We start from the raw sequence: 13716 nt of genomic DNA, 5'->3' as shown, positions 1-13716 counted from the left end.
GTAGAGAAATAACAGTTCATTTTCCAAAAGTTTCTTTTAATCTCTTAGTACTTTGGCTCTATCCAGAAATTCAGTTGGAAATATTAGGCAGTTTAATTGAAATACTCAACTATTTCTCCATTGACCTGAAAGTGACTAGTATCTGCATGAAATTTTCCTAGTCTATATTGTTTCTGGCCTATTGTGGGTAGCATAACAGTTATTTTAATGATAGAAGAATTTTAAATAGGTAGCCCAAGGTGATAAATAACAAATGACCTGATGAGATTCGGAACCTGGGTCTGCCAGGCTGCCAGGAAATCTGTCTGGAGACGGGTGCCCGCTTGACCTGGGGAACAGGCACGGGGCTTTTGCCCCATACCCACGCAAATCCCCAGAAATCATTACATTTCAGACTTGCTTTTAGTAACTCTTCAAAGTCTACACGTTGTAAGTGCATTGGTAATCTAACCAGAATACAGTTCTAGCTACCAACCTTTTAATCTGATGCTCTGTTTCGATTTATTTTATATATACCTGGGTTACTGCAATATTTTTAGTCACCTGACAAGCTAATCAAACTGGAGTTTAAACATTTTATTGTGCGTATTCCTTTTACAGGAATTTTGACATTTGGAGGAGAAAAACATGGTTCTTGCTGCTTTCCCTACTTTTCGGGTATATGAGGTAACAAAACTGTATGGCTTTATTTTTCCACCCCCCAATTAGAAGTAACCAGAATTTCCAGCAGACCAGGGTAGCTGGATTCAGAGAGAACTGCAATCAACTTCCCAGGTTCCAGAGCATGTTCAGTGAATCAGAACAGGATTTCGAGGACCAGCTTCAGAATACTAATGAGTATGGTCCAGAGCACGGACTCCTCCTCCTGGGGCGCGTCCTCGGGGGCGTGGGCGTGCCTGTGCGCCGGGTCCCTGCCATCGAAGACCGCGACCTCGGCAAACGGGGACTGCTCGATCCTGCGGTCGAAGTACACTTTCATCTCGAACTCGCTCTCATGGTGGGACGGGTGCCCGTAGATGCCGATGCCCACGGGGCGCTGGAAGTGCGCGGGGATGGACACCACGTCCTGGCCGCACGTGACGGACTGGAGCTCGTAGTCGTCGAAGCTCGGGTGCAGGGTGCTGTCCGACACGTACAGGTCCGCGTCTCCCTTCAAGCTCTGCATCCTAAGAACAATCTTGCCCTCGTGATTCAACCTCAAGTAGCTGTAATTCCCGGCTCCTATCTGGCCCTGCACAACGTGCAGGAGGAGCCACTCCTCGGGCACTTCGTCCTCGTCCGAGGGGCTCGCCGCGGACACCACGTGCGAGGCCAGCAGGACCAGCAGCGCGCGCCTCCAGGCGGCGGCCATGCCCGCCGCCCGCCGCTCCCCTGCTGCCCTGCGGACGTCCTGCAGGAGGACCAGAGGGCATGCTCAGCGCGCCAGCAGCGCCAGGCCGCCGCTCGGGGGCGGGTCCCCGCGGGCCCCCGGAGGAGGAGGAGGAGGAGGAGGAGGAGGAGGAGGAGGAGAGGGAGAGCGGTGCCGGGTGGGAAGGGGGAGGAGAGAAGGGGAGGGGGGAGCGGTGCAGGGAGGGGGAGGAGGAGGACGGGGGGCGGTGCAGGGTGAGAAGAGGGAGGGGCGAGAGGAAGGGGGGGCGGTGCAGGGAGGAGGGGGAGGACGCGGGCGGTGCAGGGGGAGAAGGGGGAGGGGCGAGAGGAAGGGGGGAGCGGTGCAGGGAGGAGGGGGAGGACGGCGGGCGGCGCGGGGCGAGAAGGGGGAGGGGAGAGGCGGAGCGGAGCAGGGATGGGGCGGGGAGGGCGCGGGGGAGGCGGGAAGAAAGGGACAGCGGCGGAGAGACCCGGGCAGCCCGAGCGCGAGGCCGAGCGGAGAGGCGGCCCTGGGGGCGACGGCCCTGCCGGAGCGAGGGATCGGGAGCCCTGGCACCGTACTCACCGCCGCTCCCCGCCGGGCGCCGCGTCTGGACCATCCGGGCCGGGGACGGCCCGCCGCGCCAGAGCAGCCGGAAATGAGGCGGCGCCGGAAGTGAGGCGCGACCCGGAGGTGGGGCGAAGCCCGGAAGCGGAAGGCCCTCGGCCTCTCGCGGAAACGACGAAAGGGCCGTGGGTGCTAAGGGGCGGTGGCTCGCAACCAGGGCGACAGGGGGCGGGGCGCGGGCCCGGCGCTCTCGGAGCTCCCCGGGACGGAACGTGCGCCTCGGGGGCTGTGCGCCCGGTCCCCGCGGGCCCCAGGGGGAGGCCGGCGGCCCGAGACCCGACTCTGGTCAGCGCACCGGTTACCCCTTCTGCCCTCGTAAGAACACGGCGGTTTTTGAAGGGCTCCTAGGGGAGGCTTCCGAACGGACTTGTGTTTCTATTCAGGGTGTTTGTGAATGGGGGGCCTGGTGTGCAGGGGCCCCTCCTGGAAGAAAGACTGTGCGTTTTAGGCCCACTGAGGCCCGCTCTTGTGCCGCGGCGGAGGTCCGGGGAGTCCGGCCCCGAGAGCCCGCGGTGCCCCGGCGCCCGCGGTGGGCGCCTGGACTCCGCCGGGTCCCGCGGGACTCGTGGGCGGCCGGGGAGCCGAGGGAGGCCGCGGCAAGCAGGTGTGGCTGCAGCACCGGCGGGCTGAGTCGGACCCCCGCTCTGCGCGTCGGAGAGACGCGACGGGCTTCGAGCGGAGGAGTTTGGCGAGGCTGGGGAAGGCTGGCGCCGGGGCGAGACGCGCGGGTCTTTGGGCTGGTGATGGAGATGGCACCAGCCCGGGCGTCTGCTCGCGCCTGGGCCTGCCCCGCCGACCTGGGCCGACCGCGCGTTGTTTCCCCGGGAAGGCGTGCTGGCCTGGAGCGCAAGGAGAGGCCGTGGTGGCGGGAGACAGCGGGGCCGGTGTTAGGTGACCGAAAAAGGCGATGGCTTTTACAACCACAGCGTCCTGCCGTCGTCGGTGTCTCGTGCTCACCTAACACGTTGGGTACCGAGGTGAGGACGTGACGCCAGGAGTCAGGCCTTCCTCAGTCTGGCTAACAGAAGGGGGCATAGTCTTTTTTTTTTTTAATTAAAGCAGCTAAATGTAAAGAGTGGTGTTACCTTTGAAAGTATTTAATAATTTAGGAAAGGACTTCAACAAATAGAAATGACTGTCCGATTTGGTGCCGTTCCCACTGCCCACACCTTTGTTACCAGCCTTGCTCATTTTATCCTAGTTCTAGCCTCCGGGTAGCTGGAATTAAGACTTTCTCCTGGTCTGGGTCATGTGGAGAATTTTATGTTTTCTTTTGCTACAAAGTAAACCATCAAGGATACTTTAATTATGGTCCCACTTACCATTTTCTGTGATGAGCTTATCCTCTCGTGAGCATCTTTTTGAGGTGGCAAGCACTCCAACAGCCTTTCAGTGCTTGACCTGTGCCCACAGTGTTGCCAGCTTTTTTGGCTTCCAAGATTCCCATTAGCTACAAGCCATTACTTACTACCGCATTTGATTCACCTGAGGCCTTGTGCTGGACCCAGCCCAGCTTAAACTGGGCTCAGTTTGATCTAGGACCCAATCCAGTTTTTAAGTTGGACCCAGAAACCACCAGCAGTTCCCACTGTGGAATCTGGGCAGAGTGGGGAGAGGATGCGGGGAGGGATTCCAACCAAATGGGCAACTGTGGAAATCCAATGAGAGCAGGAGCTCAGCACAAAGAGAGCTGAGCTCAGAACCGAGAGGAACTCACCCAGGGCCCCCGGAAACAGGGGCAAAGAGAACTCAAGGTGCTTGCAGGGTACCATGCCTGTGTTTCTCTTCGTCCCTGAAGCTGCCAGAGAGCGCTTCATATCCCATCACTGCTGCTAAATCTGTTAAGTCACAAAAACTCAACTGAATAAATTTAAAGATCAAATTGGCTATTTGTCCAGCAGGAGAAAGGAGCTCTGCTGAGCTGTAGGGAAGGAAAGGCTTTTAAAGCTGGAAAGGGTGTGAGAATGACATCGTTAGACAATGTGTTGTTTTAGGCGAGGTCGCCTTCCTCAGGGAATGGAAGGGGTGTGTGGGCCAGACTGTCACACTGGTGCTAACCAGGTAATTACAAATTGAGTGTAAAATGTTACATTCCTGGGGATTGAGACTGCAGTTCGAGTAGATATTAAGTTTTGGTCTGCTGACGTGGGGTTTAGCACAGTGACTGCATTTTGGTCCTGTTGTCTTTAACAATTCAGATATGTATTGAATACTTATCATGTATCCTCCCCAGGATACAATAGTGAGAAAATAGACACATTTTTTCCTTTCCCAGAGCTAGACGTTAATCAGTTATATACTTTTATGTGTTGCGTGTGTGTGTCTGTATACACTTGACCTTTGAACAACATGAGGGTTTGGTGTGCCCCCTTCCCCCATACAGTGAAAAATCTGTGTGTAACGTTTGACTCCCTGAAACCTTAACTACTGATAGCTTACTGTTGAGGAGAAACCTTACCCATTACATAAACAGTTGACTGACACATATTTTGTATGTTATATGTACTGTGTACTGTATTCTTACAATAAGATCAGTTAGAGAAATGATAAAGAAAATACATTTACAGCACTGTACTGTATTGGCTGAAAAAATCTGTATGTAAGTGGACCTGCACAATTCACACCTGTGTTGTTGAGGGACGAGCAAATTTGAGGAATGAGCTGGGTCACAGGAGGACAATGAATGGGGCTGGGCACATGGGATGGGGATGTGGTGTGGGATGAGCTCCAACAGCTGGGCTGGGCCATGAGTTTGGTCTTTGTCTTCAGAAAGATGGGCAGCTGTTGGCATCATCTAAGCAGGACATTGCATTCATACCTTGTAGTTCAGTCATTTCTTGATTGTGGGTCCAGAAGGAGCTCTTTAGGGAACTAAATTCCCCTCAGGCTGCTTAGGGACAAGTAACAAGGACTGGCCTGGGAACAGGTGCATCTCAGAGAGAACAATTCCTGTAACCCAGCAGCCAGCACCCTATGGGGTAATGGAGCCCAGACAGTGAAGGTGGGACCCCACGTGCAGTGTATATGGCATGAAAATGCCCGGCTGCAAGCCTGTGAAACCTCCACCCGGGTTGGGAATTGGTCTTGAGTAAATGCAGGTGATCACCCCACAGGTCTGAGAGCACGTGGTGTCAGCATCCCAGAGCGCTGTGGACCTCTAGTCATCACTCCCTGCCTCCTTCCCAAAGGTGTTTGAGTCCAGCTGTGCCTGCTGGTAGACCAATGCTGAGCACACACTATTGTATGTATCCTCTTATGAATATACCCTTCTTTCCCCAGGCTGCTGTACATGGACAGTTGGGCTGTTTCCAATTTTAGAATCATGAATAGTGCTGCTTTGAGCATTCTGATAAATGTTCTGTGTTACGTGTTTTTTGGTTCATGTGTTCATGGTTCCGTGTGTGCTCAGCAGAGAATTGCCTCTAGGTCTGTTTTTCTGAGTGGTTGTTCCAACTTATATTACTCCTCCCATAGGTTTTGGAAGCTCATCCATACTCAGTGTTCTTTTCTTAGTATTTTTGATTTTAACCATTCTGATGGGTGTATGGTTTTCACTTTTCATTTCAGTTTGTCATTCTCTGGTAAATAATGAGGATAAGCATCTTCTCCAGTTAATTGGCCATTTGGAGATCTTTCATGAAGTGCCTTTTGCATATTTTCCTGTTGGCTTGTCTGTCTTAAGATTTGTATGAATTCTTTGTACGTTCTGGATGTCTTTGTCAGCTTTATGTGTTGCTCATCTTTCCTACTTTGTGGCTTGCATTTTCACTCACTGATTGGTGTCTTTTGAAGAATATAAGTTTTGTATTTGTGGATATTTATTATGGTATTATTGTGGATGAATTTTATTAAAGTTTCTGTCCTTCTCAAACATCTAAATGCTAGTATATACTTAGACAAACATGGATTTTTTTTTCTCAGTATCTATTCCTTTTCTGGCAATAATACTTGGATTTCCTTCGGCGGCCACTCTTTTCCCTCTCCTGGCCAGGCCCCAGGGGTCACAGTTCCATGACACATGGGGCTGACTTGTCCGCACAGTTTTATCCTTCTGATCACATGGTAAATTCAACGATGAGAAGTGGCCCACACTGGCCCAAACTCATAGAGAATGTTCAGGGTTTGATAGGAAGAGGTGGTCACTCTTCCCAGTGCACCAGAACATGAGAGAGTGGTGGTGGGAGCTGCTGGCCAGCAAATGGCAACAGAAAGGAGAAACCAGAGCCAAGATCCAGACAGTCACCGCTGAAAGATGGAGAGACCAGGCCTGGCTGGCTCAGGCTGCTGCATGGAGCCCTGCACACACCTTCCAGTTAAAGGCCTGCCCCTCCAGAGACACCCCTTTCTTTCAGGCCCATCAGGCTGAGCTTTCTTTCATTTACACTGGAAAGGCTCTTACTGATATGCAGAGTAAACTGTCACAATGTCTACACTGGGTTCCGCTGAATGTAAGGACTGTCATTGCATTTTATATTCTAATCAGTGCTATTTTGGACACCCTTGAAGAAATGCATTTTGAGAAATGTGCAATGATTTGCTTGTTTTAAGTTTATAGGGCGAAAATTTATGAATCAAAGAATAGGTACTTTTTAAAATACTTTGATATACATTACCAAATAGCCAAAGCTTATGCCCATTTATTCTCTTACCAGCGGAAAAAAGCTGCACATGATATTCTTATTTTATAATTTAGTTAATGCCAAGCTGGTAGATGAAAAATGATATTCTTTTGTCTTATGTTGCTTTTCTTGATTACTAATTGTTTTTTATATGTTTGTTGGGCACTGGTATTAATCCTTTTGTGAATTTATTGCTCCTGTTTATTTTTTTCTTTTTAAAAGTCATTTTATTATTATTTTTTTTCATCATGATACAGGTACTCCTTCATCCCCATCACCTATTTCCCCCATCCCCCAACCTACCTCCCCTCTGGTGACCAGTAGTATGTTCTCTGTGGTTAAAAGTCTGTTTCTTGGTTTGTCTCTCTCTTTCTCTCTCTTTTTTCCCCCTTTGTTCATCTGTTTTGTTTCTTAAATTCCACCTGAGTGAGATCATATGGTATTTGTCTTTCTTTGACATATTTCGCTTAGCATAATACTCTCTAGCTCCATCCATATTGTTGCAAATGGCAAGATTTCATTCTTTTTTATGGCTGAGTAATATTCCAGTGTGTGTATATATCTCATCTTCTATATCCATTCATCAGTCTATGGACACTTGGGCTGCTTCCATTATTTGGCTATTGTTGATAATGCTGCTGTAAACATAGGGGTGCATGTTTCCCTTTGAACTAGTGTTTTTGTATTCTTTAGGGTACATACCCAGTAGTGTGATTATTGGAACATAGGGCAGGATTTATTTATGTATGTATGTATGTATGTATGTATGTATGTATGAATGAGAGAAGGAGAGTGAGAGGAAGAAGCATTCTCCCCACTGAGCCGGGAGCCTAATGTAGGGCTTGATCCTAGGACCTGGAGATCATGACCTAAGCTGAAGGCAGACGCTTAACCATCTGAGCCACCCAGTCGCCCCTCTTCTGCCCATTTTTAATTGGATTATTCATTTTTGGGGGTGTTGAGTTAAAAAAGTTCTTTCTAGATCTTGGATACCAGCCCTTTATCTGTAATGTCATTTGCAAATATCCTCTCCCATTCTGTGGGTTGCCTCCTAGTTTTGTTGACTGTTTCCTTTGCTGTGCAGATGTGTTTTATCTTGATGAAGTCCCAATAGTTCATTTTTGCTTTTCTTTCCCTTGCCTTTAAAGACGTGTCTAGCAAGAAGTTGCTGCGGCTGAGGTCACGGAGGTTACTGCCTCTGTTCTCTAGGATTCTGATGGATTCCTGTCTCACATTTAGGTCTTTCATCCATTTTGAGTTTATCTTGTGGTCCAGTTTCATTCTTCTGCATGTGGCTCTCCAATTTTCCCAACACCATTTATTGGAGAGACTGTCTTTTTTCCATTGGATACTCTATCCTGCTTTGTCAAAGATTAGTTGGCTATAGAGTTGAGGGTCCATTTCTGGGCTCTCTATTCTGTTCCACTGATCTATGTGTCTGATTTTGTGCCAGTACCATACTGTCTTGATGGTGACAGCTTTGTAATAGAGCTGGAAGTCCGGAATTGTGATGCCGCCAGCTTTGCTTTTCTTTTTCAACATTCCTCTGGCTATTTGGGGTCTTTTCTGGTTCCATACAAATTTTAGGATTATTTGTTCTAGCCCTGTGAAAAATGCTGTTGGTATTTTGATAGGGATTTCATTAAATGTGTGAATTGCTTTGGGTAGTATAGACATTTTAACAATATTTGTTTTTCTAGTCTATGAGCATGGAATGTTTTCCATTTCTTTGTGTCATCTTCAGTTTCTTTCATAAGTGTTTTATAGTTTTTAGAGTACAGATCTTTTACCTCTTTGGTTAGGTTTATTCCTAGATATTTTATTGTTTTTGATGCAGTTATAAATGGGATTGTTTTCTTAATTTCTCTTCCGGCTGCTTCATTATTAGTAGATAGGAATGCAATGGATTTCTGTATATTGATTTTGTATCTTGCAACCTTAGTGAATTCATTTGTCATTTCTAGCAGTTTTTTGGTGGAGTCTTTAGGGCTTTCTATATACCGTATCGTGTCATCTGCAAAGAGTGAGAGTTTCACCTCTTTCTTAGCAGTTTGGATGCCTTTTATTCCTTCCTCTTGTCTGATTGCTGTGGCTATGCGTCCCGTCCTGTGTTGGATAAAACCAATGAGAGTGGACATTCCTGTCAGAGTCCTGACCTTAGGAGAAAGGCTCTTAGTTTTTCCCTGTTGAGGATGATGTTTATTGTGCATTTTTATTGCTCCTCTGTAGTTTGTATTTTTTTTCTATTGAGGTTTTAAGCTTTCTCTCATATATTTGTTACAGCTCTCTAAATATTAAGGATGTTAGTTCTTTCCATTATTTTTGCAGATTTTTCTCTGGTTTTTGTTTTTAAATTGTTAATAGTACTTTGTAACCTGTAAGGCATCTGAAATTTAATTGTTTTTGGTATTATTTCCCAAATGGTTATCTAGCTGTCCCTGACCAATTAGAACAATGTGTTTCACATAGCTGAAGGTCATACTCCTTCCTCCTCTACCCCGTTACTCTTCAGTTCTGTCCAGAGATTCCTGCCTCGGCACGGATTTCCAGCAGCCTGTGGGTGGAAGTCATTTGGGATGGCCGGCAGCTCAGAGCTCTAGGGGTAACTTACCTGTGTCCAGGTAACGGCCAGCAGGACAGCACACGTTTCGTGCGGAGGGGTTAGATGTCCTCTGTCTGCGGGCAGCTCCGCGCACGGTCACCAGCAGAGGCCGGTGGGTGTCGGTACACTTGCCAGGCCACTTTGAGCAGCAGTGAGTGGCTGAGCAGGCGGCTCATGCAAAGCTGTTTGCTTGTGAAGCCACTGGCCCTGCACAGGTTCCCTGCGCTGCTGCTGCTTTCTTAGGTGGGTGGAGCTGTGAGGTCACCTGTGGCCCCGCTCTGGGTATGCCCTGGCAGAGGTGCCAGGAATGAGGAGTCAGAAATGGGGAGTTTCACCACTTACTGACACCTCCTATGTTTCCACCTGTAAAATGGAACAAACATTTAACAAACAACTTTAAAGAGTTGTTGTAAGTATTGAATGATATAATGTATTTATTGATATACCCAAATCTGCATGTTAATATGTATGAAAATGATTTTTAAATTGTAAATTGGTGTACAGATTCTATTCTTTGCAAATCATGGTGCTGAATGTTATAGGAATTAGAGAAGAGATTAAGACAGTTCTTGGTGCATATAAGTTTACGTTGAAGGAATAAAACAAGATTTAATCACAGTTTGATGGGTGGATTCTTTTTTTATTTTTTTAAATTTTTATATGTCTTCTAGTTCTCACGAAAATGTAAGAATTTTACTCAAAGTAGTGCTTTTTTCTTTTAAAAATATTTTTTATTCAAGTGTAATTAGCATACAGTGTTATGTTAGTTTCAGGTGTACAATATAATGATTCAACATTTCTATACATTCCTCAGTGCTCATCAGGATAAGTGTGCCCTTGATCCTCTTCATCTGTTTCCCCCAATCCCCCAGCCACCTCCCCCACAACCACCAGTTTCTTCTCTGTATTTAAGAGTGTTTTTTTTTGGGGGGGGGGGTCTCTTTTTTTTCTTAATTTGTTTTTTTCACATATGAGTGAAATCATATATCAGTCTTTCTCTGACTGACTTATTTCACTTAGCATAATACCCTCCAGTTCCATCCACATTGTTGCAAATGGCAAGATTTCATTCTTTCTGATGGCTGAGTAGTATGCCATTTACATATATATACCACATCTTCCTTATCTATTCAATGGGTAGATTCTTAAAATTTTTTAAACAATTATAGTTTTTGATATATTCTTTCATGTTTCTTACAATATTTTATGTTTCGGGAAGTACTTGGAGGGGCTACACAGTGATTTCATTGTGTCCGTCTGGGACACTCTCCTCATCACCAACTACATGCTGGCCACGGTGCTAGGCACTGGATCCTTTAAAATGGTAAAACCTACAAAGCAAATCATGGTAGCTTTAAAACATTCAGCTATTTTTTATATGAAACTCCCTGCCATGTCTTGGCAGTTGCAAGAATAATAAGTAAAACTGAATTCATGAATTGGAGAAGATTGTGCATTAAAATATTCAAAATGCTTTTATTTTTTCTCCAGATTGTTGCAGAATTTTCAAGTCTATAAAAATTGCCTCTTATTTGTTATAACAGAGAACGTTTGTTTTGTGGGAGATGATGGAGCGAAAGTCCTCTGACTGTATTTTGAGAACTTTATCACTTAATCTCTCTGCTTGCCTGGTATCTTGGCCTTACAGATGCTAAAATAAGGGTTTCTAGTCAGGTCTTCTACTGGAATGCTTACTGACTTCTCTTCTGGGTTGTTTTCCAATAGAATAGCCTGGGTAGATATTTTTGTTGGTCTCCTTTGTCTTGTTCAATCGTGACTACTGCACCTGAGCTGGAAAGTGATTATGGCCGACTGCCCAGCGCCCGGGTGCTGCGTACTGCGGGGCCCAACCCTCTGTCAGGTGGCCCGGAGGCTTTACGCGGGATGCCACCTGCTCAGCTGGAAAGCCCCCAGTGAGCTTTCCCCGTCTCTGGTCCTGGAAACTTGGGCCGTCTGAGCCGGCATCACGCAGCTGGTTTGCAGCCCAGGGCCCTGACCCCAGCCTCCCTCCCATTCTGCCTCTGAAGGGGTCACCTGGGTCAGGGTGTGTGAAGGCCAAGGAGGTGGTAGGGGCACACAGAGGGCGTCTGTGGCTCAGCTGAGACCTGAAGGGGGAGCAGCCGGCAAGTGGAGAGCTTGAGGAACCTTCAACAGGAGAGACATTCGAGGGGAGAAAAAGCAGCTCTATTCTCAGAGCTAGGAGCAAGCCAGCATGATGGGTGTGGAGGGAGCCTCTGTGTTTAAGTTGAGATTTGCTGGCCTTGAGGGTCCCAGTGCTGCCGGGCCCAGGGGAGGCTGCCCTTCAGGAGTGAGAGGTGTGGGCAGTCTGTGGCATCCTCACCGCTGTCAGGGGTTGGGGGGGTGGGTCTAGATTGTTTTGTACATTTGCATGATCTTTCTTTTGGGTATTGGGGGCCAAAGTCCTCTTGAAGAAGGACGGGGCTAGGTATAGATTGGATATGAGGGGCACAGGAAAGGACAGGATTGACATTCATGTAGGCCTTTGTCCCTGGAAACTAGACCACGGTTGTGCCATGAAGAGAGATCTGGAGATAGAAAGGATCGAACTGAGAGTCATCTGCTCTCCAGGCTCCCTGAGCCAGAGCCCCTGTGTGTGGAGCTGGGGACTTGGCCCTCTCTCTTGCCTACCCCAGTCCCTCTTGATCCTGACCACCTTGCCCATTGCTGCCAGATTGAAATGTGCATTTTCCTAAATAGCTTTGTTCAGCAACCTTCAATAGCCCTCCAATTATGAACTGAGCTTAAGTGGAAGCCCTTCTGTTTGGTCCGTTGCTGAGCACTACAGGCTGTCCCCACTGGACGATGACTTTTTCTCCCTCTTCTAACCTCATCCCATCTCTGCTGGTCAGTGCCACCTGGTCTTCTTCTGTCTGGACCACCCCTTTCCCTATGAAGCCTGCATGTGAACCATGGTTAGGTCATCTGAGTCCACTCGACCAGCATGGTGGACCAGAGAGTTAAACCCTTTGCTCACGACTGTGTCAGCAAATTCTGTGGATGAGCTTTTCAGGTGTAGTGCCTGGAGTGAGGCGTGAGGAAGAGCAGAATCGGGATGACTTGAGGGCTACGTGTATATAAAGACATAACATGGGTGAGGTCATTAACTGTGAAGCGGGACAGAGGTCTGAAGCAGTTTTTATTTTTGTCAATGTTTCATTCATTTATGCTTTTGTAAGATGGAGTCAGTGAGTCAGTGATTGTATAGCCTGAGGTAATTGGTTTTAATGACACAATGCTGTGAAACAGTGGAACAAACCCAAGGTAAGCAGCAGGAGAGCTAGATTAATATTGTACTTTCCCACCAGTTGGCTTGGAAAACGTGGAAAATGATTCTGTATCTCAGTCACTGATAGTGGCGATCGAGGTCCGTAGTAACTCTGTGTTCAGTCCTCGGAGCTGGTGCGGGGTGCTGGGCTCGTGCATCGCGGGCCGGCCTCGCCCCCGCCGCGGGGAGGTGCTCTTCTGTCCGCTGTGCCGCCCCACGTGGAAGCACAGTCCGCAGCTCTGAGCGGCGCGCCGGGTGGGAGGAGGCGCCGCGCGCCAGGGTCTGTCGGATCCAAGCCGCGGTCGAGTGGGCGGCTGCGCGCGCGCGCGCTGGGGCCGGGGGGCGCTCGGGGCTCTGAGAACGGTCTTCCCCTCGTCTTGGGAGCGGGCAGGGCGAGGGGCGAGGGGCGTGGCTTCCGTGTGTGCGACGCGCTCGTCGTGCCGGGATTAAGTGTCATGCCGTGGTGGTCTTCCGCGCCCCGCGCGTTCGGGCCGGAGATGCAGACCCGCGGGGGACTCCCGGCTCTGACGCTGGTTTCGGCGACCTGGTCCCGGAAAAGCGCCCGTGGCCTCGGGGGAGCCCGCGCCGGGTGCCCAGCGAGCCGGGCGCGGCCAGTGCGGCGCTTTCCCCTTAGACGGGCAGGCGCTGCGCGCCGGAGCGCGGACGGACGAGCCTCCCGACCGGCCCTTCGGCCGTGCCGCGCGTTTTCCCTTAGGCCGGAGGACGCGGCCTTGGCGTCCCTGCCCCTCTCCGAGGCGGTGTGGCCGAAACTGCCCCCTGGGGCCGCCCGTGCCGACCACGGCACAAGCAAACTCCGCTAACGCCGCGGTTCTGCGAGATGCCCGGCCTGCAGTCGCCTTCTCGAAGAGAAGTCCTTCCGCAATAGGAACAGGCCCGAAGAGGTTCCTGTTAACACAATCAGGCGAAGTCCAGTTTCTGTAGATTTGAACCGTAACACACTTAAGGACGTTTACTACATTTATTGCAGAGTCCTTTACATCGAACTGACAGTTTTAGAGACATTAGTTTTCGTCCAAAAGTTATTTCATGACGAGTGTAATGATCTGAATGCTCTTCAAAACAGGTTTCACTGTACAAAACGGAAAAAGTAAATTCTGTCAGCATTTTTGGTGTTGGGGTCATTTGTATCTTTATTTTGGGCTTCGGCAGTTTAGGACCAGTGATGACAGCGCGTGGGGCCAATCTGTGTTTGCCTGAAAGTTTCTTTAATTTC

General features: G+C 48.9%; 2 protein-coding genes across 4 annotated transcripts in view; one reads left to right on the top strand and one right to left on the bottom strand.

Moving 5' to 3' along the window:
* Positions 1 to 15: 15 nt before the first annotated feature.
* Positions 16 to 2009, bottom strand: LOC118001826 (UPF0669 protein C6orf120 homolog). Its single transcript, XM_034991971.1, has 2 exons — positions 1934 to 2009; positions 16 to 1390 (listed from the first exon to the last, which is right to left on the bottom strand). Exon 2 carries the CDS (start codon positions 1349 to 1351, stop codon positions 797 to 799), a length of 555 nt encoding a protein of 184 aa, XP_034847862.1. The 5' UTR covers positions 1352 to 1390; positions 1934 to 2009; the 3' UTR covers positions 16 to 796.
* Positions 2010 to 2154: 145 nt separating this feature from the next.
* The window catches only part of LOC118001825 (WD repeat-containing protein 27-like), a 109625-nt gene continuing 98063 nt past the window's right edge, over positions 2155 to 13716 (top strand). For 2 of the 3 annotated variants that reach the window (XR_004676851.1, XR_004676850.1), the window contains exon 1: positions 2155 to 2290. The gene's annotated coding sequence lies outside the window, so the exon portion shown is untranslated. Of the gene's footprint in view, positions 2291 to 5088; positions 5217 to 13716 lie in introns of all 3 variants that reach the window. The other variant, XM_034991970.1, reaches the window with a different exon arrangement.

Source organism: Mirounga leonina, unplaced genomic scaffold (assembly GCF_011800145.1).
Source record: "Mirounga leonina isolate KUSES-001 unplaced genomic scaffold, KU_Mleo_1.0 Mir_54, whole genome shotgun sequence".
Lineage (NCBI taxonomy): Eukaryota > Metazoa > Chordata > Mammalia > Carnivora > Phocidae > Mirounga > Mirounga leonina.
Note: the sequence above shows the minus strand (reverse complement) of the source record. Positions and strands in the feature narration are given on the sequence as shown.